Source organism: Rhipicephalus microplus, chromosome 5, assembly GCF_043290135.1.
Source record: "Rhipicephalus microplus isolate Deutch F79 chromosome 5, USDA_Rmic, whole genome shotgun sequence".
Taxonomy (NCBI): Eukaryota; Metazoa; Arthropoda; class Arachnida; order Ixodida; family Ixodidae; genus Rhipicephalus; species Rhipicephalus microplus.
The window spans coordinates 37885149-37910603 of NC_134704.1; the positions used below are offsets into that span (position 1 = coordinate 37885149).

Below are 25455 nucleotides of genomic sequence, written 5' to 3' on the forward strand. Positions count from 1 at the left end.
ATTAATAATATGTAGCTCGTTGTTGCCATAAAATTCACATGTTCGTTTCATTTTTGTGTGTGGTGGACGTTTCTTTATCGCATTTCTCATTTGGGGTAGGTTTTATTAATTTAGCGAAAACATCCACTGTGCTTGCGAGTGTGTTTAGAGTGCACATAATTTTAAAACATATAGCGAGCAGTGTGGCGTCCAGTTTACGCTGTGTTGTGTCCCCATCATTTAATGTAGTCGCTGTATAGTACGGTGTACAAAAACCGCACTGTCCGCCGCTCACGACTCGTGCGGAAGCCGTTAAAGCGGAGTGTTTTCTTGGCATTTATTAGCGATATGGGCAAGAACTGCGGCTCGGATAGCCAGTCATCTCTCCTTGAAAAATATTACTGCTGTCACTGTTGTTTACACGAACCCACCGAAGAAAAAGAATGGATATTCAAAGCCATGCGACACGGGCGCCCTCTGATGTAAACCACGCGCATGCGTACAAAAGCGCACAAAACAGAAACCAACGTTGCCCGACGTTGCTGCTCTTTGGAAGCAAACAGTAGTACGCCGTGCGCGATTGGTTGCGCGGCTGTCTAGCCACGTCACATGACTTTCAGCCGTTCGCATCGTCCAATGGTACGAGACACGACGAAACCCGTTCGTATTCCGTCCCGCTGGATGCGTTTTGTAGTAGAGGCAGCAGGCCACGCAAAATGGCTTCAAGCTGCCACAACGTCATCGACGATTGTGTTGAACGTTGTGCCAACCGCGAAAACCACACGTCCGAGCCATCGTCGGAGAGGACTGACGACACCGAGCCGAGCGGCGGCAGCCATTTGAAGAAGCGAGAGCAGCACAGCTGCCGAAATCTGCCTGGACTGCCCCCGAGTGAGGCGTACGGCACGGACCTCACCACGGACTCTTCGCCGTCCGAGTATGACGACGAAACTGACGCAGTAGCAGCTCACGCTTCCGAGTGCGACATGGAAAGCGCACAAGGTACCGTTCAAAGCGTAGGCTCGCGCGAGCTGGCTAATCGCGCAGCTGCCCTGGACGGGACATCCGTGCGCCCGTCTATTGGGCGACGTTAGCCCTACAGGCGTGAAAGCTTCAACCTTGGGATTGTCTGCGAGCGACCGCTGGTTTTCTACATCTATTCCCCGATCGCACTAATCGCTCGCACCGAGTCGGACGCATCCTAGCAATATCTGCGCAGACAAGCGGGATTACGAGCGAGATCGCGGCTTATTGTGTTGACCCAAGTCACGCTGGTGTTGTTATCGCTTATTTTCTTTATATATTTTTCGGCGGGCGTTTGGGCATTTTGCACTGTTGTGGTTCGCATCCTTTGTAGCTGTATATCCTGTGTCGTGGTTCCGATCCCGAGACTGACGATGTGCGATCCGCTGATTGTGTGTTTTCGTGGCCGAAGGTAGCCTTTTGAACATGAACTGTTTTCATTTCGACAAAGAAGTCGCGATTCCTCGCTCCGCCCACACGCGAGTTCACACTTATTTGGAGGCTGGAAGAAAAAAGAAACGAACGGTAAATTGTCCCACTCGGTCGGGATCGGGGGCAGATGACAGCTTTGTAGGTGAAACGATCGATTCGATTTTTGTTCTTTCCCGTCTGTGTGGGCGTTAAAACGGGGTCGGTTTCGCAGCGTGCAGTTTCGTCTCGCAGCACCTTTTCAGGTTTCGTACTTTTTTCGAACACAGCCCTGCGCGTCGTCTGATTTCAGGTGCGCACAGTCGCGATCACGGCTGACCATGGCACGCGGTACGCAAACTCCCGCCCAAGCGAGGCGTCCTTTCAAATTCCGCGTTGCTATTTCGGAAACGTTTTCCCCGTACCCGCCATGCGTGCCCCCTTGGCGGGCGGACTGCGCGCCTGGCGTTTCCTGAAGCGCCTATCAACCACGTGGCTGGACTTGTTATGACTGCCTTAATCTTGAGTAGTGTGTGTAGCGTGGCGGCAATCCTGGGAAGCGCCGAGCGTAGGCTTTTCGCTCATCGTCGTCACGGTGACCTTTTGGGGTCGTGCGCACTGCGCTGAAAATTGAGACCCTCAGCATATCTTAGCTACCGCGAAAGTGGATATAGCTGTAGCAATCTGGGCCCGTCTTGTGAACTGTGAGGCGATGGCAATAGTGTGCGCGTATTTCGGGTTTCGGTTAGTGTTTCGCCCAAACAGTAGTTGTTTGGAAACGGTAGTAGTTGTTTAACCAGAACGCAGGAAAAGCGATGGATCGGGTATTTTCGTGATTGTTCTCCTGGCTAGAAGCTGTGCATAGAAACTTTGTTATGCCTTTGGGCCGTAGTATATGGCGTAGCTCTCAGATATTTGTCATTATAGCACTTGGAAGCACTTAATGCGAAGGCACAATTTATCTCAAGGGAGTGTTTGCCTCTATTACCGTTTGGAACGTCAAATTTTCTTCAATGGCTCAATGTGAGCTATTAAAAGGTTTGAATGCCAAGTTGCATGTGTAATTTTCTGAAAGAGACATTTATAATGCTCCAGGTTAACATTGTCCCAACTTTACACATAGTCTACATAGTAAGAGATGCGGTTCGAGATGGTCAGGTGTAGATGGAGGCTTAAAGAGATGAAAAAAATCCTGAAACATGAAGTGTTGCCCGACACAGCTTCGTGGTTTGCAATTGTAGTGGAGTGCTCCTGCTGTCAACACTGCTCATGCACATTCCAGTAAGTTTTGTTTCTCAAATCTTTCCCAGGAAAAGAAGCAGTTTCACAGACGATGCCGTCAGCTGAACTTCTCCCGGTGCCCCAGACTGCAGAGGTGGCTTCCCCCGCGTCTGCCACCATCCCTAAAACGCTGCAGTCCATAAAGGTTTGCGAAGTGCGGCTCAATGGCAGCACGGTTGCGCAGCCTTCTATTTTGCCCAGCAAAGATGCTGCGGTGCTGTCGAACGGTTGCATGGTGCCGTCTGTGCCACAGCCAATGCCTGGCCCTGGGCCTCCGTCGGCTGCGGTGCTCACTGCAGCGGCATCGCCTGTGTGTCTGCCGCAGCAGGCTCTTCTCTCAACTTCTTCTTTAGCACTGTACCTGCCAGCATCGGAACAGACTGCTGTGCTTCCGAAGGTCAAAAAAGACGGCGAAAAGAAGAAGCGGTCGACGAAGTCATCCAATTCTTCAAAGTCCGGTTCCAAGTCCCACTCATCGAACAGCGGGGAGGCTGCCTCGAAGCCCGAGAAGAGTCGAAAAAAGGCTGACTCTTCTGACCGCGCTGATCGCAAGGAGCGGCGCAAGAAACACAAGCACCGCGAGGACGAGGAGTTGCACAGCGCCAAGTGTACCTCCAAGGAGGGAAGCAAACACACGGAACCTCCAGAGAAGAAATTGAAGATTTCGAGCAATACGGCAGCCAAGGTGAGCATTGTGTGTGTCTGTTTATACCTGTGTCCTGAGAGTAAATTCGATGTCACCTTAAGTGAGTAAGCGTCACATGCAATTAAAGCACTTCAGGAGGTGTCACATAAAAACACTTAAGTACACGTGATTTTTAGTGTACTTAGTAGTAGTTTCTCACCATTTCTTTTTTATCAAAGCTTTTGCCGTCAGCCACACCAGTCATTGAAATAATCAAAGAAACCATCGTGCACTCTTCTAGCTGGGTTTGTTTTAGTTTATTAAAGGGAACGGTGTTCATTAAGCTTTTTAAGGTTCGTCCTGTGTTGGTTTCATCTACTTTTGTCTGATGTGCAGCGATTCTTCTTTCCATGTGTGTGCGACAACAAATCTGAAAATTTTCCAGATGCACATTAGTCTTTCCAACAAGCATGTTGTTTGAGCACTACTTATGCTACTGTTTTTCTTTTTTTCTTGTATGATTTCTTTGAATCTGAATCGATAATCAAAGAAACCATCGTGCACTCTTCTAGCTGGGTTTGTTTTAGTTTATTAAAGGGAACGGTGTTCATTAAGCTTTTTAAGGTTCGTCCTGTGTTGGTTTCATCTACTTTTGTCTGATGTGCAGCGATTCTTCTTTCCATGTGTGTGCGACAACAAATCTGAAAATTTTCCAGATGCACATTAGTCTTTCCAACAAGCATGTTGTTTGAGCACTACTTATGCTACTGTTTTTCTTTTTTTCTTGTATGATTTCTTTGAATCTGAATCGCTGTTGCTCTTTATAGAATGAAAGGGCCGCTGCTACCAATGCTAAACATCACAATGTAGTATAAAGTGAAGAAACGGGGAGTTGTACTTACCGACTGCAGCACTAAGTTTGCCAGATATATTAAGACATTCATTTATTTGTGCAAGCTCTTGGCCCATAGGAGTTAGAAAATTCACTTGTTTCGAACAGTAATATCTGGCGTTTTATGACTCGAAAGCACAATGGGGTTATGAGGGACGTCATAGTGGACACCGAAATGCGACAACCGTGGCAGGGATCGAAGCCGCTGCAGCCGGGCACCGTAACCACTGATCTACCACGGCGGTCATCAACTTACATCTGTACAAAAATTCTTCCACAGTAGGATTGTGCTACCTTGATTGAACACTTATGCAGGCAGAATTCTGGCTTCTTGTCCTTACTACAGATTATCCTTCTGTTTAGGTGCAGTCAAGTCGAACAATGAAATTGTTGTTCTTCTCGATACATGACTGTCATGCAGTCTGCTTGGTCACTTTGTGGCAGGCACTAAATTTCATATGTTAAATGAGTAAAGAGCGCTGACAGCTTCATGGGCACTTTTTGATCATTGTTATTTTGAATGAACTACAGTTGCTGAAACGTACCTTCTGGAAACTTTGTTAACTCATCTTGCATATTGACATAATGTACACAAGTAGAGATTGTCAAGACGTTCTGCCCCTGTGGCAATTTATGTGGAATGGGATACCACTGGAATTCAATTATCGTGGCAGCCGTTTGCCTGTCAGCTTAGGTAGATTCTCCTGCATTTAGTCCTCAACTTCATCCGACAAAGTGACCGTTTTGTGATCATTTGCTGCCGTTGACACTACTTCAGTAGTACGTCTCTAATCAGGATCACTATACTTAACCATGCATTCAACTGTGGAGCCAGGAGGCATTCAATGTTGCCCATATATAAGATCTACAGGATATACAAAGATATCAAGAGAACAGTGGCCAGGAAAGAGAAAACGGTTTGCAAGCACCTTCCAACATTTTTAGGTAATGGAGTTTAAAGACTTAATATTTAATATATGCATATCCTGCCTGCAGTTGCCTTTGTTTTTGTGCAAAGAACCATTTAATGGCCTGCTTGAAGACCTAATGGGGAGCACTGTGTAGCTGCTTGGGCTGAAGTTAAGGGGAGAGTGATAGTCCTGAAACGCTGTTTAATGCTGGTTTGTTGTTTTGCTGATGTGACTACTCTCCGACACTATGTTTTGACAGCCTTAAACCTTCTAACATATGCGACACGTGTTTCTGACGCGGTGTTTGACTTTCAGGTTATCTTCTTTCTGTATACGCATGCATCTGTCGGTGCTCACGTTCGTCATTCTTTTGCTTCCTCGGGCCTGCCTTACCTGTATTTACACGGTTCAGTTCTTCGCACTGCTCACCTTTACCGTGCATGTAAACCAGCTTGTCCATGTTCTTATTCTTAATTTATGCCATTGTTGGAAAAAAATACTTTCAGCAATAATTACAGTCCCACAATGCATTTTGTGTTGCCGTTCATGTCAAGGCTTTTGCTAGCCTGTCAGCATTCCTCGCATGGTGCTTCTTAACGGTAAAGTAGAAGCAAACAAAATGCTACGGCCTTTTACTTCAAAAAGCACAGCTGCTCTTCTGAAGTGCCCCTGTTTTTGCACATTTTAAATGTGTGCAGAGAGGAACTGAAATCACTAAAAATTTGCATTCTTAAGACTGCACTGATACAAAAATTATCAGTCGTAGCGTTTTTTTTTCCCCTTCAAATGAAAGGCGAAGGCCTCAAGAGCCCAGTAAATGTACTGCTAAACATGAATGCACCCTTAAAAAAACAAAAAGTTAATAGAGTGCGTTGAACCCCAGGTGGTCGAAATTTCTGGAGCCCACCACTACTGCGTCTCTGATAATCGTATGGTGGTTTTGGGACGTTAAACCCAACATATCAAGTCAAAGTTAATAGAGGGCGTTCTTGGAAGCTAGTTTCGGTCCCTACTGTACCCAGACATCAGGACACTGCATGAGCTTCTCGCTACATGCTCACGTGAGATGTGATTTTTCCACGGTTGCTCTACACCTTGGCCTTGTTGGTGATGCGCATGCAGCCATTTTCAAAGTTTTGGTGCCTGACATCAGATATAGCGACACTGCTGCGGGAAGCTACAAGAGTTCGTACTGCAATCTGACGTCAAGTTAGTCCCAATGCCGGCATGTGCACCATGGGAAAACTAACTTCAATATCGAAATGAAATAGCTTGCCAGCATTTGCTAAGCCTCACACTTACTCAGAAATGTCTCTGGATACAGGTGATTTGTATAGCAGTTTAAACACACTTCCAAAAAATGGTGTCAGTACCCTTTAAAGGGGCCCTGCAAAACTTTTTGAGTGTGGTTATAAATCGGTGCCGATCTGTGCTAGCAATAATAGCTGTATAATTGCTGCCGCTGCCATGAGATCACATGTAAAGTAAGTTGCTCATTTGAAAAAGGAAGATGCTGAAGACAATGACACGTGCTAACAAATGTACCCCCTTTTCACGCCTTCTGTGTGTTGCTTCCAGTGCACGCATGTTGGTATGAAAGGAGAGATAAAGCATTTAAAGGGTGCCGCAAATCCCTTGAACTCCGATCATGCTTGACGGATTCCAAAATTTTGTGCTGCAGTCGATTCTTGAGGCAATAAACTCCTTTATTGAAACATTGAATCATTACTTTTAAAAGTGTTACTGGGTACCTTTGACGAGATTCTATATAGGAAACAGATTTTTTTTCTTATTAGTAGTTTAATTCTCCTACAATACCAGAATTGTTGGTCTTTCTGCGAGATGATGTTTGGTAAGCGAAAAAACACATGAATGAAAAATGTTGTTCGCATCTCCTTAAAAGTTCCTGCACCAATTATGTACCATGGCATCAGGGATTTTGGCAGTGTTTACGAGGACCTGGATTATTCCTAATTTGTAAAAATAAAGTATGTTATCCTCTAATGGGGCCACAGACTGAACACAGCCGGTTGCAGAAAATTTTATTGGGCAATTTTCACTGAGATATAAAAAATGAACATAGAAATCTCAAATGTCACATGCAGAATTTTTATCGTAAAATTTAAAAATGATACTTTGGTTCTGCTTTTGTTCTCAATTATTATAGCTGTGATTGTGAAATTAAAGGGGCCCTACTACATGTTTTGAGCATGGTCAGAAAACGGTGCCGATCGGTAGTAGAGGCTCCTGACAACACGCGAGCCAAATGTTATAGCGCACCATGTGGCCTGGAAATCACAATAAATTATCAAAGTCGGCCAAAAATTGCTTTCTCTTTTCTCAACAAATCACGTAATATGCCCAAAAATCACGTGTAGCTAGCCCATCTATCAGCCATTGGCTGATTTGAGCATGCTGCGCTCGCTCGTTACAGAGATCGCAGCAAGAGGCCACTACTTGTCTACGCGTGCGCGTCCGATTGCACTGAAAAAGCCGCACATTCAAATTTAAAAAAAGGAGAAAAAAGTGCTCAAGGTCGCCAGGCGCGTGTTACGTTTTTTTTTTTTTGGCCCTTCCATCCCTCCATGCTTCCAGCGCTTTTGTCGGGATGAGAGGAGACAGAATGCAATTGCAGCATGTGACAAAAACCTTTGTAACTCCACTTGCACTGCACGGATTAAAAAAAATTTTGTGGCGTTTAATTCGTGAGGCAATATGCTCTTCCAGTGAATTCATTCCATGGTCATTCGAAAAAGTGTTTCAGGGCCCTTTTAAAACTATGTCTTTGTGAGTAAAATTTGACTGTAACCCTATTAATTATTTCAATTGCGCGTTTTTTAAGTGTAGAAACTTGGTAGGATGGTCTACAGTAGATGAAACTATTGATTGAATAGTGGGAGCTTCTGGTGCTGTGTTGAAGAGCTGCAGCATGGACATAATAATTGTGCTGGTGTAAATTGCTAATTACATTAATGCGATGGGCTGAAGTGCAGGCTTTGTTATCAAGTCTCCTTAGTGGATTTGGCTTACAATAAGTGGCCGGAAAATGGGAGGGGCTTACTCAGACTTACTCAGTCTCCTGTCTTTGGCCACGTCACGACCCAGTGACAATATATGTATTGCCCATAGGGCTCACTCGTACTCTCCAAAAGTATAACTCACAGCTCGATCATAGTCTGAGTGAGTCGACTGATCAATCTGTTAGTTTATGATTAGCCTTTTGGACCATGGTATCAATGCTCTTTAACACCAATATCTCGCATAATCAGTAATCCGCTTGGAACCTTTCGATCTCATACATATTGGAATGTGAGTTATCAGTAGTTGCAATCCAGTAAAAACATTTTCGTGAAGGTGTTTGCTGAGGGGAATGGTTAAGGTACTTTTTCCCTCCCTAATTCCCGCCTTTGATCAATAAAGATTGAGCTAGTGTGTTGAAGTATGTTAGTAGACGTTGTGGGGTCTCGAAGTGGAAAGCGCCATGCTCTTACAGTGAATGGACACAGAGTAGACATGGTCGGACCGAAGCAAACAACACACATTAATTTACTTTTAGATAGAATAGACGATATCGTCAGCCGATTTATCATACATCAATTGTGATCAAAATTACACAACACTCAACAACATGACAAACACAAGGACACACACAAGGCAGCTTCACCAAGGCCTGACTCACCACGAGGGCCTATGGTAGACCCAGGGCTATAGAGAACCGTTTGCGCCAAGCCCCACCGCGGTGGTCTAGTGGCTAAGGTACTCTACTGCTGACCTGCAGGTGGCGGGATCGAATCCCGGCTGCGGTAGCTGCATTTCCGGTGGAGGCGGAAATGTTGTAGGCCCATGTGCTCAGATGTGGGGGCACGTTAAAGAACCCCGGGTGGTCGAAATGTCCGGAGCCCTCCACTGCAGCGTCTCTGTATTGTATTATTATTATTGTATTATAGTCAGAACGCGCTGGCACGCACTAGTGCGTTCGGGCCATCGTAAGTGGCTGTGTAAGAAGCTGTGGCCTCTACCCATACATCCTATCAGCAATCACATGATGGCATCACAGAAACTAGATTCTGCAGACGCGCGATGAACCCACATGCTCCCACGTGGCATAGCAATGAACTCGCGTGACGTCGTTCGGTAAGAATTTGGAACGAGTAACAGCAACAGAAACTACAGTGAAGTCATAGTGTGCTCCACTTGTAAGGATGCGTTAACATAGAGCAAGGTGCCCTTGATGAGCGAAACAAGATCGACCCATTCGCTGCTTCACATGCTACTCACTGTTAGCTTTAGTGGGTGTAATTTTCTAATTTATAAGCATGAGCACTCGTCTGGGTTTTTGGCGCCTCACTAGTGGCGGAGACTAAGCCCCATGTGACTTTCTATGAGTAAAGCAAGTATTGCTAACATTAGAGATAATTTGCAGGATGCACACAATACCTTGTCTGGCACCCTAGGGGGGGACTATTGTTCCTCACTTCTTTCCCTCTGCTGTTGAACCACTCTCCACGTACATCTGGCAGGTTCGGCCAGGAATGCTTTGTTTTTCTTAGGTGGGAAGGGGGAGGGGGCATATTCACCATTTTTGAACAATGTGCGTAGTTTCACTCTTTACGGTGAGTAGGGATCCGATTTGGAAACTGCGGCTTCAACGACATAGAAGCCTGAGCGCACAATTTTGGAGGGGGTTTTGAAGTGACGCAAAATTGGTCTCAATGGTGCTAGCAATAATTATGCTATACATTGGAGCATTCACAATTCAATATTGGGATTACCAGACACAAAGCTACAAATTACAGTAAAAAAAATATCGCAAATGAGACTTTCACTGCCAGGGGTCCTTTAAGGGGCCCTACAACACTTTTTCAAGTAGCGATAGAATGGATTCAGTAAAGGAGCTTATTGACTGTTGTAAAAATTTTTAGAATCTGCTCAGTATGAGCGAAGTTATGAAGATTTGTCACACACTGCAATTGCATTCTCATCTCTCATTCCTATAAGATCGCTGAAAGCTATGCGAGAAGAGATGGCAGGAGGAAAGAAAATATGGCACGTGCACCTCGTGGCCTTGAGCACTTTTTCTCTCTCTCTTTTTGTTCTTTGAGTACGCAGTTTTTCAGTGCGATTGCATGCATAGAAAAGTCATTGCCTCTCATGGCTGCCCCAGTAACGAGCATGCTCAATTCAGCCAATCGCTATGACAGTGGCGTACCAACACTTTCGCGAGTGGTGGGCCAAGCCTACCTCACTCGTCAGCTGGGACACACACACGTGTATGTGTGTGTGTGATAATTTCCGCGCGCGCGCGTGTGTGTGATAATTTTCCGCGTGCGCCAAAATTTCACTATGTTGTAACATAGCCTCGTAACAATATCATTCTCCTGTAAAAACATAATTGAGTAATTGCGGTTGTGATGGAAAACTGCAGCATACTTGTTCGTTTCCCCAGCGTGCAGCCAAGAGTGACCACTGTCGAAAGTGGGGGGGCTCGCGCCCCTTTTCCCCCCGGCTGGTATGCCTATGCGCTGTGATGAGTGATTTTTGAGCGTGTAGCATCATTTGTTGAAAGAAAAGGGAGCAATTTTTGCCGACTTTGCAAATTTATTGTGACTTATATATATATGCACTATAATCTTTGGCTCGTGTGTTCTTGGGAGCCTCATCTACAGATCACTAGCGTTCTATGACCATGCTCATAAAGTGTTGCAGGGCCCCTTTAAACAAGAAACTCAGCCATGCGTTTTGAAGGAACTTTCGACAGAAACACCAAATTTCTTTAGACTTGCAGTGTTGCCTTTCAAAGCTCATATTTCTTGTTCTAGTTATGGTAAATTGATTGTTAAAAGAAAAAAAAAATGGAGAACAAAGATTTCTTTTCTTTCTCTAATTATGTGACAAAGTCCCAGTGAAAGTGCTATCACGATGAAGTGAATTTCAAAGCATACATATGAATATTTTTTATTGTGCTCAGCAGCGATGGCCTGGTAAAAAGTTCCTGACAATTTTCAAGTCTTGACCTACGGCTCTTTTATGTTCATAGAATACAATGTTCTCTATCTTTATCAATATGGGCTGGAAGAGATGTTCAAAACAATATAATCGTATAGCTAGTGCAATGACCGTTTTGGGGTCTTACTCACCTCCCAAGCATCTTCTGCAGCATTGTTTTCTTTTTGGTCAAATATTTGGAAGAGACCACTATCATGTAGCCTCCGAAGCTCCTGCGTTTGATTGCTAGCCTTTCAAACGGGTTTTTTGAACTAGAGGGCAAGTGGTATTTCATTGTCTTTGACACTCATATGTAAAAACCCTGCTGTATGTAGTGTGGTAATATTTGGCTTGCGTGTTTACGGAAACCTAATTTCAAAGTACCGTTTGTTTTTTAGACTGTTGCAGGAGCCCTTTGATATTTTCGCTACTGCCCTTCTGTTATTGGTGTGCTAAACTGACACTCTGTGTTTGATGTTAGAGATGCGAGACATGCTGTGGCTCATATGTCATGGTTTTATTCTGTTACATATATGCTCCTTCATCTGCTTCTCCTGCCATTGCTTATTTTTTGAATAATAGGAAATCTGTGCATAGAATTGAAAACCACTCTCTGATGACATCTGTTTCAAATTTTTTGGTGATTTACCCTAAATTAGGTTGGCTTATCTGAAGCCAAAACACGTGGCAATAGCTGAGAATGACAAGAAGTCTGTGTTAATTCGTGTTTCCTCACATGCTGTTACCTTTCCTTCCCACTCCAGTCGTCCAGACATAGCAGCAGCAAGAAGGACCAGCTCCCGCACAAGACGAAACCTCCTCCTGCTCCACCACCGACGACAACACCTTGCATCACCATCGCACCGCCGCATCCGCACTCGCATCATCAACCCCCATCGTCAACAACGCCATCCTCAGCACCTTTGTCATCCCCGCTGACGATTTCACCTGTCAAGAACTGCAGCAGCGGTAGCATGTGCTGTCGGTGTAAACGCAAGTGTGCTTCGCAGCGAAATGTGGGCATTCAGTGCAAAAAGGAGCGCCATGGCAATGCCCACTCGGCTTCCTCTACTTCAGCCCCTCTGGGCCCTCCATCTGTGGTCGTCGGTGCACTGTCTCTTGTCCCGAGAATGCCTGCTTCTCTGGAGTTTGGACACATGCGCCTGGGACGCTTTGTGCGCCGAGAAGTGCACCCCAACGGAGGCGGGGAAGTGCTGCACTTGTATTGGGACGAGATCTGCCACCTCGAGCCAACTGACATGATGCGGTTGGCAAAGGATTTTCTTAAGGTGAGCTGCAAACTGATAGTACTCCAATATCAACTTTAACAAGTTTGAAAGTTGGGTTAGTTGATGATCGATCGCCGTACCGTATAGGCAAAGTAGTGCACTTCAATGAGGATAAAGGGGACAAGAATGATTGAGCATCTTGTCATTTTTGTTCCTTTTGACCTCAACAAAATGTGCTGCTTCACCTGTACAGTATGATGGTAATGTCAAAATTTGGAATATGACATATTTCTTATGTATATGCAAAAAGCAATATATAACTAAATTGTATATGGTATCAAATATCTTTTTGGAAGTTTCACATTATTGACAGGAGATTGAATTTACATCTTTAGTATTCTGAACTTTAGTCAAATTTGCTGTTAACTTGTATATAGTGAAATGTTATCTGCACAATTTGAGTATCAGGGCCATGTAAACTGTTCATTGGCAAATTAATTGCTACAGCAGAGTATGGAAAGTTGGGCTCACTAGCAGTTCAGTGAAATGAGCTTCATCATTTCTTATGTTTAGAAGTCTAGCATTGCCCCCATGAAAAAAAACAAACTAAATTATGCTTTTGCTTCAATACAACACATAGTTATAGCTATAAATACTTGTAGTCTGTAATAGTGATTGATTACGGATGAGCCAGTATTGTGTTAGTATTTGAATGTTCAGAGTATTTACTCGTTCCTAATGTTGCTTCAATACTCTTATTTGCATTTGTTTGATCGAAGAAGATTGATCACTGCACTTGGCTGAAAAAAGAAACAAACGTCCCTGTGAAAGCAGCTCTGAAAAATATGCAGCACATTTATTCACTGTCTTTTTGCACTATAAAATGTAATAATTTCTTAAAGAACATCAGGAAATTGAGTTTGTGGTGTTTTAGAAGGTTGTAGAAGTGCACTAACATGATTGGCTTGCACATCTGCATAGACTAGAGTCTTCAGTGTATTTACTGCGCTGCACTTCGGTTGTCACTAGCTTTATCATAACAAAGTGATGGCAGAAGTTTTCATTATACAATTACCGCCTTGTTGTACGAGATCACAATTCATATCGTGGAGTTCTGAGTGAACTGTGTTTTTTCATAGTAGAAGACTTAACTTCTGTTCTGTTCAGAAATGAAGGATACATCTGTCACTAAAGAGTTCCACACTTGTCTTTGGCCACATTCTCTCCCGGCATGATATTGGGCAGTGTGTTTGGGGCTGGATGGTGCATAGTAGACGAAGAATAAAACAGCATTTAAGACTGAACGATTTGAAGACACAGACACAGTGCTGAACTAACAAGCAAGGCTTATTGCTAACTGCGAGCAGGTATCTCCTTGCAGATACCTTCTTCCTATTTATTGCAGTTGATTTGCAATAAACCTTAGTTGTTCAGCGCTGCATCTGTGTCTTCATCTTGTCCCATTTTGAGCACTGCTTTGTCCTTCGTCTCCCGGCAAGATCACCTGCCGTCTGGCTCGTCAAGTCAGTCTAGACTATACGCTCATTAGTGGAGTTTTATGTGAATCTGTCTTTGAGGTCGAAGTAGCACTGCATTCCAAAGTTTAATCGACAGTAGTCCTAACGTCTATGATATCTGGAAACTGCTGTGATAGCTTTCAGGCTTTGCAAACTGTGTGCAAACTGGGGTTTGCGTTATGTATCATTACAAAAAAAAATAATAAAACAGCTCTTAAACTCAAAGTGTTCAGTGCCGTGCGTGTCCCCTTTCTTCCCTGCGTCCTGTGTTTAAGCGCTGTTTTATTTTCATCATGGAACCTCACCAACTCGCACAATCTGCTTGTCTTCATGTTTTAGGGCAGCTGCAACTCTTGCAGTGTTAGTGCTCTCATTTCTGGCTTTGCAAGTCTCACAACCTCATAATTTTTATTTATTTACTTTATAAGTATGGCACGAAATTTTTGATTACACGAAGAGGAACAGACAGTAAAGCATGGATCTTTACTTACAAAACCTTTCTATGCCTCAAGGATTCACAGGCACATGTACTGTATGTAGACCTTGCACTATAAAGGGCTTAGCTTGTTTCACGTGCGATACATTATGTGCTGTGGAGTGCAGAACTGTTTGAATTCTCCTTTAATGAAGAAAAAAGCTTTGCACGTTGAGCTTTCTAGAATTTTATCATCGCATCTGGTCATCTGTTGATGTTGAATTTACTTGGAGCTGCTGCTTCATGAAGTGTTTACAGCCTCTGGGTACGTAATGGCAGAGGGTACTAGAGATAGGCTGTAGTACTTGAATTGCAGGTCGCATTCAGTCTTTTTTTTATAGGCTGTAGTACTTGAATTGCAGGTCGCATTCAGTCCTTTTTTTTTTATAAGAGCTTCACTGTTGTAGAAAAAGAAGAAAAAAGCCACAGCTTCTATCACAGCAATCTAATTTATTGAATAACAGTGTGTGCTTATTGACCTCATACTGCTTAACAAGATTTCACCTCATCGTTAAAAGTTTCTATTTTGTCTTTGCTATTGGCTAGAGTTCGTTGGATGGCTGTCACTAACACCTGTGGCACTCAAACGTTACAAATTCTTTTTTGAAAAAGTCTCTGGTATCTAGAACACAATTGAGGCTTTATAAGATTTAAAAGAACCCAGAAGTTGTAAAGTCAGCTCACTGCATCCCACTTTGCCTCTCAAATTGACAAGATATCTGCTTCTAATCTCATTGCGTGTTCACTAGGGGATTTTTACTGTCTGTGATGAAGGTTTTTTGGGAGGGGAGGGGGAGAAAAAGCTAGATCATTAAAAATGTCGATGGCAAAATTTTGAGTACAGTGTCGCCGAGAATGCTTATTAGAACTTGGGTTAGTTGGTAGCTCGTCATATTCGCTTGAAAAACACTCCCACATTCACCCATACATCTACTCAAGAAACACACCTCACGCACAGGGCTCACTACCATCTGCTTATTGTGCATGACTGATCATCATATATGCCTCGCTGTGGTGACCTAGTGGCTAAGGTACTCGCCTGCTAACCCGCAGGTCGTGCGATCGAATCCTGGCTGAGGCGACTGCATTTTCGATGGAGGCGAAAATGCTGTAGGCCCGTCTCCTCAGATTTGGGTGCGCGTTAAACAACCCCAGGTGGTCGAAATTTCCGGAGCCTTCCACTACAGTGTCTCTCATAATTATATAGTGGTTTTGGCATGTTAAACCCCATATCAATTATCATCATATATACTCAATTCAATCAATATACTATCAATCAATTATCATCATATATACTTATCGAGTGATGTGCAGTGATTTACTAAGCAATGCTAGATCAGTTAGTGCTTCTAGGTGGTCTATTGTTTTCTTTATTCTTTGTTGCTTGTTGGGGGAGGGGGGGGGCTGGATTTGGCACTACTTGGTGGATCATTGCACATGCAATAAACAGGTGTATGTGCACTGTGTGTGTGGTGTGCTTCTTGAGTGTATGCGTGTGTGAATGTGTTGTTCGAGAAAATACGAACAGAACACCGATACCAGAGTTGACCCAAGGCAGTTGATAAAGTAGCAGTTGCTGTAGAATAAAAAGATTATCCATGAACCAGTCAAAATCAGGCTCTAAAACTTTGTAGATACCGCGCTGCTCTCCATGATTTTTAAAAGAAGAGCAGCGATGTCATTCCAACTTCTTTTTCTTCTTGGCATCGTTTTAAACAAAGTGCTTGAAACTCTATACATTGAACAAAGTATCTTGCCCTCTCCCACATTGTCAAATTACAATTACAGAAGATGGGTGAATTATTTAAATTTTATCCTCTCTAAAAAGCACCAGATCAGCTAAATTTGCGGAGCCCTCTTCTACACCATTCCTCATATCTATATCATGGTCGTAGAACATAAAATCATAACAATTGTATTACCGTTGTTTCGTTTGAAGCAACATCTGATTTATGAACAAGCGCTAGTGGTTTCAAAGCAAGCACTGTTCATTGGCTTGCCTGACCTTGCGTATTGTCACTATCAGAGGCGGAGTTGTTTTGGCACAGCTGTACTTTTTTTGGTCTAAGCTGTTTGCAGTTTATCTAAAGCACTTGATAAGAATGACAAACACTCATATATTGAGATTGCAACCCTTTATGGGATACAGGCCATCTGAAAGAGTGGGTAAAAGAAAAAGTGTAGCCCTCCTTAAAGCATTGTGCAGTGATTTTAGGCTAATATTCATAAGCTGGCTGTTAGTGACGGAAGTGCTGCTGCAATCGCTCCAAGCTCCTCCAAGAGATAAGTGCTTCTCCAAAGTGTAATATTTGTTAGTAACTGCTCCAAAATGAGACTGAGAAACTGAAAACAGTAACTTTTATCGTGTGACTGCTTAGCGAGTATGAAAAATAGCAAGTGTGTATTGTTATCTAGTATATAGCTTGTATACTAGCTATATACTAGCTCAGGGGGGGGGTATACTAGGATTGTTAATGTATATTTGTACATGATGGACTGCTTTGTAAAATGTGTGTGAGATTATTTTATTATACATCGATTTGTGACTGATTACATTTACCACTTTATCAACTTCGACCTCATTTATGCCACAGTGGCATACTAAGTGTATAGGTCATTTAGCTTGTTTTATTTTTAAAGTTTCAGTGGGGTTATAAAGCAGTAAGAAAATAGCACACCAAACTCGTGCCAATTATAGCCTGTGGCTTTGGCAATAGTTACATGTGATTGTGGCTACTTTTGTAATTTGGCACTTGGTTTTACCTCGTTTATATCGCCTTTGCCACAAGTGCTGGCGTTTTAAATATATGTTGCTCATCTTACTTTGCAATTTTCCAATTATTTATTTTTTGAAGTTTGAAGTGATTATTGCAGGTTAAATATTATTACATAACAATATGTTAGTAATAAATATAATATATTTATGAGGTGCCCAAATGATGCTTTAGACTCTGGGAGGTATTTAGAATCTTTGGCCATGGTCTCTGGAAAAAAAAAAAAATTGGGGACCCTAAAGCGTCGTCTTTAATAAGAGTTAAATGCGATAGCCGTGTCGTGTGCCTTGTGTGTACTAAGTTCAAAATGGCTTGTGTTAGCGAAGCTTGTTGTATAAACATCTGCAACTCTTCAACATGTCTGTGCGTGCAATATTTATACATATATTTAGCATACTTTTTTGACGTGTCGCTCAATGGAAAATTGCAACACGGTCACTTTCTGCCCAGATGCTTTGCTTAACATCGATTCCCATGGTATGTGGAATCTGCTGAATTTTTCATGTTAGCATGGACAAAATTGATAGTTTAGTGATGACTCTTCGCTTCGGTAACACTGCGTTTTTAAGCAATAATGCCTTTATCCGATAATCACTATAGTGTCAGTAGTCCCGTAACACTTGGGGCTGCATTTGTTATAGTAGTTCAATTATTAAAACTCGAAAAATGACCTCCCATAGTTCTATCGTTTAGTTCCTCTGAGGCTTTCCTGTTGGTGCTGATTATTAAAAAATAATTTTAAAATATTTACTATTTTATATTCGCACACATGTACTGATGTAGAAGTGCAAAGTACTGCATAGTTTCATTTAGGGTATACTCGTTTTTGATTGCAGGAAATTATTTGATCAAACACAAAAGGAACCATTTAGGGGCAGTTTTCTAATCGTAAGACTTATTTGTGCAGGCTAGTTAAAAAAGTTGTAGCAGTGGACACTGTAGTAGACTGCGGCGATCACATTTGTCGAATATTATAGCACGTGTGTGCCGCACAGAATATTATAGCACGTGTGTGCCGCACAGACCCTCTATTTGGAAAAACAACCCCATGCCTGTTTCTGTCGCCTGACTAATCGACATCATACACACAGTCTGACTAAGGCTTGCCCATGCTCAACGTTGCGCACCGCTAAGCTCGTCGATTCGTTCTTTGTCATGAGCACGTCGATTTGTTCTGTACGGCTGAAACTGTGGCGATGCAATTTTTGTAGAGCCCGAGAATCCAGGCGAAGCAATATTGCCAGAACTAAAGTTTCGAAGGCATCATGACTACTTCACCGCAAGGGATAAAGTGCTCCTCACTCTCAGTTTTCTGCTTACACCTCTATGACATGTGCTCATGTGGGGGAAGCGGCTCGGTTGTTTGCCACGCCGATGACTTATCACAAACGTCGTGTCACGTTGCCAAAGTAGACATAGTCACGGTGACAGGCTGTTCTTCGCTGAGAAGGGTGGAGAGCAGCCATGCGAAAATTTGAAACCGGCCGAAACTGATGTTCTAACCCCCCCTGTAAGATCATTTTTATAGCACGTGTTCGCGAAATTCTTGTGGCAGCATGTTAACATAGCAAAAGGGGGCATATTTCTCTTCATCAAAATTTTTGAACCTCGTTGTTGTTTACTGGCCCTTTAAGGCCTGATAGAAACTTTAAAAAAATGTAAGCAAGCTATCGTAATATCAAGAACAACAGCATTAGTTGAGGATAGTTTCCATAACCTACCCGACATGGCAGTGGTGTCGCAAATTACCACTGCTCACTTGGTCACTTCTGACACTTGTTTTTATGTGATGGCAGTTAATATCAACACTCCCTGGTGGGTCTTTGCCATCAACACCACTGTGCCTTTTGTGTGTGTGTATATGTATGTATAAAATTCACTAGTCTAGAAAAAACTTTGCTTGAAATGCACGACCAGGAATTCGAATTAACTACCCCTCACTCCATCATGCAACTTTTTAAATCATGCTGCCATAGAGCATACTTTCTCCATCACAGTTGGGGCCAGCTATTCATATTTACTGCTAGTGGTATGCAGAGCTCTCATGCGCTTATGTTTGGCAGAGGCTTGTTCGCGATCACTCTCAAGGTGGGGCTAAGAAGGGTTCACTTTAAATGTCCTGCTCATCTTTTGCTTGCCGGAGGTGGGATGCGTGCATCCACGCAGAACTTTGACCTACATGGTTTGGTTACCCGTGCTCACATTCTCGCCTCATAAAGGGGGGGTTTGAGCATGACGTGCTTTCACTGCAATTAGTGTGTAAGGTATAGAATATAGCGAGCGTGTTTGCGGATAGAGTTATCTGCCAGCCTTTCGTCTTATGATACCCCGATTTCTTGCTGTCCTATTCAGTGCTCCGCCCTTGTGGTAAAACAGTAAAAATTTTTTTCCTCCACAAGTTATGTTGACATTTTACGAAGATTCCATTTGTGTTGGTTCCTTGCAGGAAACTTTCTATGAAGATCCACCAGGTGTAGCTCGCTATGTCATGGGCATTGTTCACGGTGCAGCGCATGGTATGCCTGATTTTGTCGACTACTTTGCCGAGCACCATCCCAACCTGGTGGTCAAGTGCGGCGTGTTGTGTCGGCATTCGGACATTGAGACTACCTCCATGCTCAAGTTTCAGGAAATGGTAGGTGCTGTTTGGGGAATGCCGTTTTAGTTCTGCCGATTTCATAGTACAGTGTTATAAAAATACAGTAGACTGCCAGCTAATATGAAACTCCGAAGAACTGTAATAATCTTTTAACACAACAGATTCATACCTGCTGGAAATGCACGTGCCCTTTTGTTGCTAGTGTGAAAGATGACGTAGACACATGGATGCTTGTGCAGTTTGGCCTGTGTGGTGTTTGTAGCCTGTCTGGCTTTTCAGAGTTTTTGGTGAGTTTAGTAAATTATTCTTCTACTACAACGTCTTGTGTTCTTCAAGGACGCCCCGAAGACAACATACCACTCTAAATGGTAACGCTTCTTATGCTAACCAATTATCCATGCCCAAAAACAAGAATAATTGCACTAAAAGCGATAATGCCACAAAAGTCTAATTATCGAAAAAAAGTAATTTAGTCATCATTATGTGTTAACACTTTGCTGAGCTGTGGGTTTTCACAAACACTGTTATTCTTTTATTTTAATGTTTGATTTTAATGGGGATCTGTCTACCTTCTTGCAATAAGATTTTACAGCTGGGGTTAGTTATTATATTTCACTGTTCTGCTGTGGCCAGAAAGGTAATGCAGAACCAGTTTTCGTGACTTCAGAATGTCAAAAATGAAAGTGCACTTGAATCGCACTTTCTAGAGAAATATGTGGGGGGCCACTTTATCAACTATCGAAAAATTGAGGCAAGCAAAACTTACCTTCGTAGAGTTTTGCTGTCAGAACTAAAGAATCAGAAAAGTGTTGAAGCACGAAACAAAACGCTCTGACTGACTTGTACTTGACGTAGCTGATGTACCTTCAAGTACATCAAGTTAAGCAACGCAGTCCACATAGAGAGCACTGTTGGACTGATTATGATTAGCACTGAAGTATATTATGGATGTTTGGGCCCATTGGATTCAACATCATGCGAGCTTGTAACACCCTCCTGGAGGGGACGGAAATAGAGAGAGGGAGGTAGTATGCACCAATGTTTATAGCAGGGGTGAAAGTGCTGTGCCATCTTGCACCAATCAGTCTTGCTGCACCAAGCTGTGCATAAACGGTATTTTGTGCGTACAATGCCTAATTTAGCCAAGTTTTATCATCGACCGAGCAACATGCATTGGATTCACGAAGGACGCATTCGCATGCAGTCATTAATATTTCGAGCGGTTCAGTCACCTTGTATTTCTGTTCATGCATGGCACTTGCACCTTGTCACTCATAAATATATATAATTTGTGGTATGTCTGGTTGCTTCATCAGTGTTGAATATTAGGAACAATCACTGGAATTTTTCGTTTTTTTTTTAGTTACCAGTGATGTGTAACCCTAGAAATATGCTCCGAAACTAACTTGCATAGTTCCAAAACACACCTTTTGGTGCTCCAGAGCTGATTCAAAACTTCCCTTTTACTGCTCCAAAGCTGCTCCAAAACTGCATTATTCCTGCTCCAAAAGACTGAAGCCCACTTCCATCCTTGCTATAGCGAAGCCTAAAAGCCATACAAAATTTGCCGTGCAGCATCTATAAAATTGTGATATCTGGGCACTTAGCTTATCTCTGTCCTTACTGTACCGCCCCGCCGTGGTGGTCTTGTGGCTAAGGTACTCGGCAGCTGACTTGCAGGTCGCGGGATCGAATCCCAGCTGCGGCCGCTGCATTTCCGATGGAGGCGGAAATGTTGTAGGCCCGTGTGCTCAGATTTGGATGCACGTTGAAGAACCCCAGGTGGTCGAAATTTCCGGAGCCCTCCACTACGGCGTCTCTCATAATCATATGGTGGTTTTGGGACGTTAAACACCACAAATCAATCAATCAATGTCCTTACTGTACCATTTCTTCTAGTACCATAAGAGCACTTTGTATATCTTCTTTCATTCTCTACACTGTCTGTAGTGCCACTTCGTGGTGACTCTCTAAGCAAGTATAAATATAAGTTGAAGAGGCTTGATGCTATATATCATTGAACAGGGAATGTCGCTAGAGCTAAAATTTCAACAGTGTGGCAAGGGATATTGGTCAATATGTAATGGTGGATTTGTTGATTAGTTACGATAGCTTAAGACAGTGCAAGTGCGCATTATGGATACATATGACGCAGAATGTAAGAATAGACACAAATAAGCAGTCTTAATTTGAGTATTTTTCATTCTTAACAAGGAGAGCTTGTGATAAACTGCTCGAAACCACATTAAAAAATAAGTATAGTTTTGGCTTAGATACAAGCAGTTCACAAGGTGAGGTCAGTCGATCGAAATTGCCTGCTTTGTAGCCACTGGAAACGAGATGTGCGCTGTCACTGTTTCAGACTGTGGTAACGCTGAGTCTAATTCCTTTGACGGTAGGGTGTCACCACTGCCTCTGACGTATTGGTTTCTTATATGACTGTAGCTTTTAGGCAACCTCTGGGCTCTGCTTATCAGAAAAGAAGTGTGTGAAAGATCCGTTCACTTTTTTACTTGAAACTGCATGGCTTTAGCAACCAGCACTGTAAAAGTTGCATGCCTATGCAAAAGTAGTTATGAAATTAATTTTGAGCTTAATAATTTAAGTTTGTGATAGAAGACAGTCGTATATATATAACAAGCAGTTTTGGCTAAACTACACAAGCATCACGCAGATAAGTAAACTACAGGAAAGCTTACATACATGCATTTTCACCTAATCCATTGCGGCCCCGACATCAAAATATTGGCTCTGGTGACATTCTCTGTCCGACAATTCGTCATCCTCAGGAGCAAGCCATTGCGCCCGGTGATGCATGTCACCACAGCAATGTCGTCTCCATTGTGCGCAGGTTGGGCGGACATACAGCAGTGGCACGTACCGCGCTGGCCCCCTGCACCAGATGAGCCTGGTAGGCACTGTGCATGAGGAAGTCGGTGGCTACTTTCCCGAGTTTCTGGAAATACTCGAGAAGTGTCCTTTCCTGTACCTCACCATGCCTTGGGGTCCCCTCTCTCAAGTTCATATGGAGTCTCCGCAGGTAAGAGGGGACGTCACCATTATTAGGTCTGTTAGATATAATTTTTCAGGTGACATAACAAACAGTTTTTCAAATCGTTCAAGCACCTTTACTCACTGCTGTTTATTAAGCCTCTGGCAAAACATTTTAGAGTGCAGAGTGCAGAAGCGCACGAGAACTGTTAGAACGATACATGAACACTACTGCAGGGAATCGGACTTCTACTCACGTTGAGACTGTGAGGAATATAGGATTGAACTTTTATTTCACAAACTTCAGCATAGCAGAGCAAGTACCCCACACAGCGTAACAATAGCAGTTAGCATAGTCATCGAAATTTGCATCATTGTACTTTCCAACACCATTACGTGCACTCGAATAAATTCTAAAACGTGTACCACTTTTTCTGTAGCATGTGCAGTCTGATCATTGTTTGGACAACGTTTAAAAAGATATGCAAGCCTTGCATTTAGCAGTAAATTTGTTACATTAGTTAACTAGTGAAAAACTGTCACGGACCAAGAAATATAAGCCAGTGAGCTTGTCATTTTTGTCCATGCCATCTGTGGGTTCAGATTAATCACAGTATCGACAAAATTTTGCTATTAAATGAGTGCCAATGGTTAGGGGCTTGCAAATAGTTAAATTTAGAACCAAATCAAATATGAATTGAATAGCAATCATACTAATTCAAACGCAGTAGTTTTTTAATAGAAAGGCAACTGTTTCTAAACAGCCCTAAAAATTCATAACATTGTGATGAAACAAATATTCACGAACGTTAATAAGTAAATGTTACTGTTACATCAAGCCGGCAAGATCTATTGCAGTTACATGAACTAAGATAAGCCCACATACTGCAGCGACTACAGCCTTCATGGTACTTTTTAATTGTAGGCTGAGCACAGCTGTTACTTGAGTATTCGAGGTGGTACTTGGTCACCAGCTTTTAAATAACTCTTAGAGCATTATGTTGCATCATGTTTCGTGAATGAATTTCACGATGGTGATAGTGCATTGAGGATGCATTCGCTTGGCCAACACATGAGTCTGAAGGGCCTCTAAACCACCTCCGATAATTTTTTAATTGTATCAAGTAAACACACGTTGAGTTCAAAATGCTTTCACAATCAACAATGTCAAGCGCGGCAGTGCTACGAGCAGGCGACCAACGAATTCTAAGAAATGATTCTTTCCCCTTTCTGGGCTTTTTGGCAGTGTTCAGCCCCTCAGTGTCTGCCGCGATGCCAACATTTTTTTCTGCTTGCAGGTACGTGTGCTCACCGCTCTTCCTCTTCGCACGTTGAGGAGGAGCATTCGGCCTGGAGGCGAGAGGAGCAGACAAAGGGATCATAGTTAAGGAAAGAGCGAAATGAGCGAGGGCCTCTATTGTATCATTAGATGCGTGTAACTGCTGTTCTAGCACTGTTTCGAAACATTCTCGTGGCTAGGTATTCACTGTAGGCTCATGCAGAACTGCAACAACACAACTAAATTTTGTCCTCTGGGTAGTTTGGGGGCCCTTCAAAACAAAAATTCTTTTTCCGGGGATGAGCAAGTTTTTGCTAGTCTTGTGAAAGCTTGAATTGCATGCATATTCTTGTTTTTCCAACTTATGTTCCTCTGGTGTTTTTTCGCCTGTGCTAATAGTTAAAAAAAATATTCGGCGGTTTGAATATGTGCTATTCTATTTCTTATTAGAAATTCTTGAATATTTTTCCACACCTACTGAAGATCAGAAGATCAATAGCTTCAAGCTGACCGTCTCTCTTTTGTCACACAGGAGAGCAACGATGGTCCAATTCTGTGGGTGCGTCCCGGCGAACAGCTCGTCCCCACCGCCGACCTGACTCGATCGCCAAACAAGCGTAACAGCGTGTCTGGGTCAGGAGCTAGGCGCCGAGACGAACTGCGCAAGTTGCAGTATCTTCCCCGTGCCTCGGAGCCACGGGAGATGCTCTTCGAGGACCGCACCAAGTGCCACGCGGACCACGTTGGGCAGGGCTTCGATAGACTCACCACTGCTGCTGTGGGTGTTCTCAAGGCTGTCCATTGCAACACAGGGTGAGGAACGTTGTGGCTGTCACGGTCACCAAACTCATTTGACTAGTCGTTCATATTCAAGCTAAACTCTAAATGGAGTGTTTAAATGAGCAGAGTTAAGAACTGTGAAGCTTTTATCTACTTTTCAATTACTTCGTCAGGACAGTCCTGACATGATTAATCAGGGAGGCCATTTCCAATATCGGAGTAGCGGGTATTGTTGGCACACCTTAAGTGTAATATCTTTCGCTTAACTGATACAATAGTCTTACATATTTTGCCATGCATGAAAGCAAGTGTTTCTGAAAGTTTCCAGGTGTTCTGTGATGAATACAAGTCTAAATGCAAGGTTTTCTCTTCTCCTCTTGATGCTTTTTTTCGAAAGTATGGGTAAAAGAAAATGAGTAATGCTGAGTGTTCCTAATTTTATACAACAGAGGAGAAACCAATCGCATCACCAAGGATGTAGTCGCATTCCATGCGGGTGACTTCAATCAGCTGGTGGAAAAGCTTCAGTTGGACCTTCACGAGCCGCCCGTTTCGCAGGCGAGTACTAGCCATTTAAACTCCCTGGTTTGTGATTCAAGGACTTTAGAATATGCTTATGACTGAAAGTCATTGATTGCAGAGTTTTCTACTTCTCGTATAAGATCCATTTCACTACAGGCATTTTCATTTTAAAGAATACCGCTTTG

General features: G+C 43.0%; 1 protein-coding gene across 1 annotated transcript in view; it reads left to right on the forward strand.

Annotated features, from left to right (window-relative positions):
* Window positions 1–567: 567 nt before the first annotated feature.
* LOC142817736 (uncharacterized) overlaps window positions 568–25455 on the forward strand; it is a 32304-nt gene continuing 7416 nt past the window's right edge. The window contains exons 1-7 of the mRNA XM_075895234.1: window positions 568–981; window positions 2721–3376; window positions 11869–12393; window positions 19546–19734; window positions 22550–22738; window positions 24501–24781; window positions 25198–25306. Coding sequence (XP_075751349.1) covers window positions 696–981; window positions 2721–3376; window positions 11869–12393; window positions 19546–19734; window positions 22550–22738; window positions 24501–24781; window positions 25198–25306 — 2235 coding nt within the window. The 5' untranslated portion in view covers window positions 568–695. The remainder of the gene's footprint in view (window positions 982–2720; window positions 3377–11868; window positions 12394–19545; window positions 19735–22549; window positions 22739–24500; window positions 24782–25197; window positions 25307–25455) is intronic.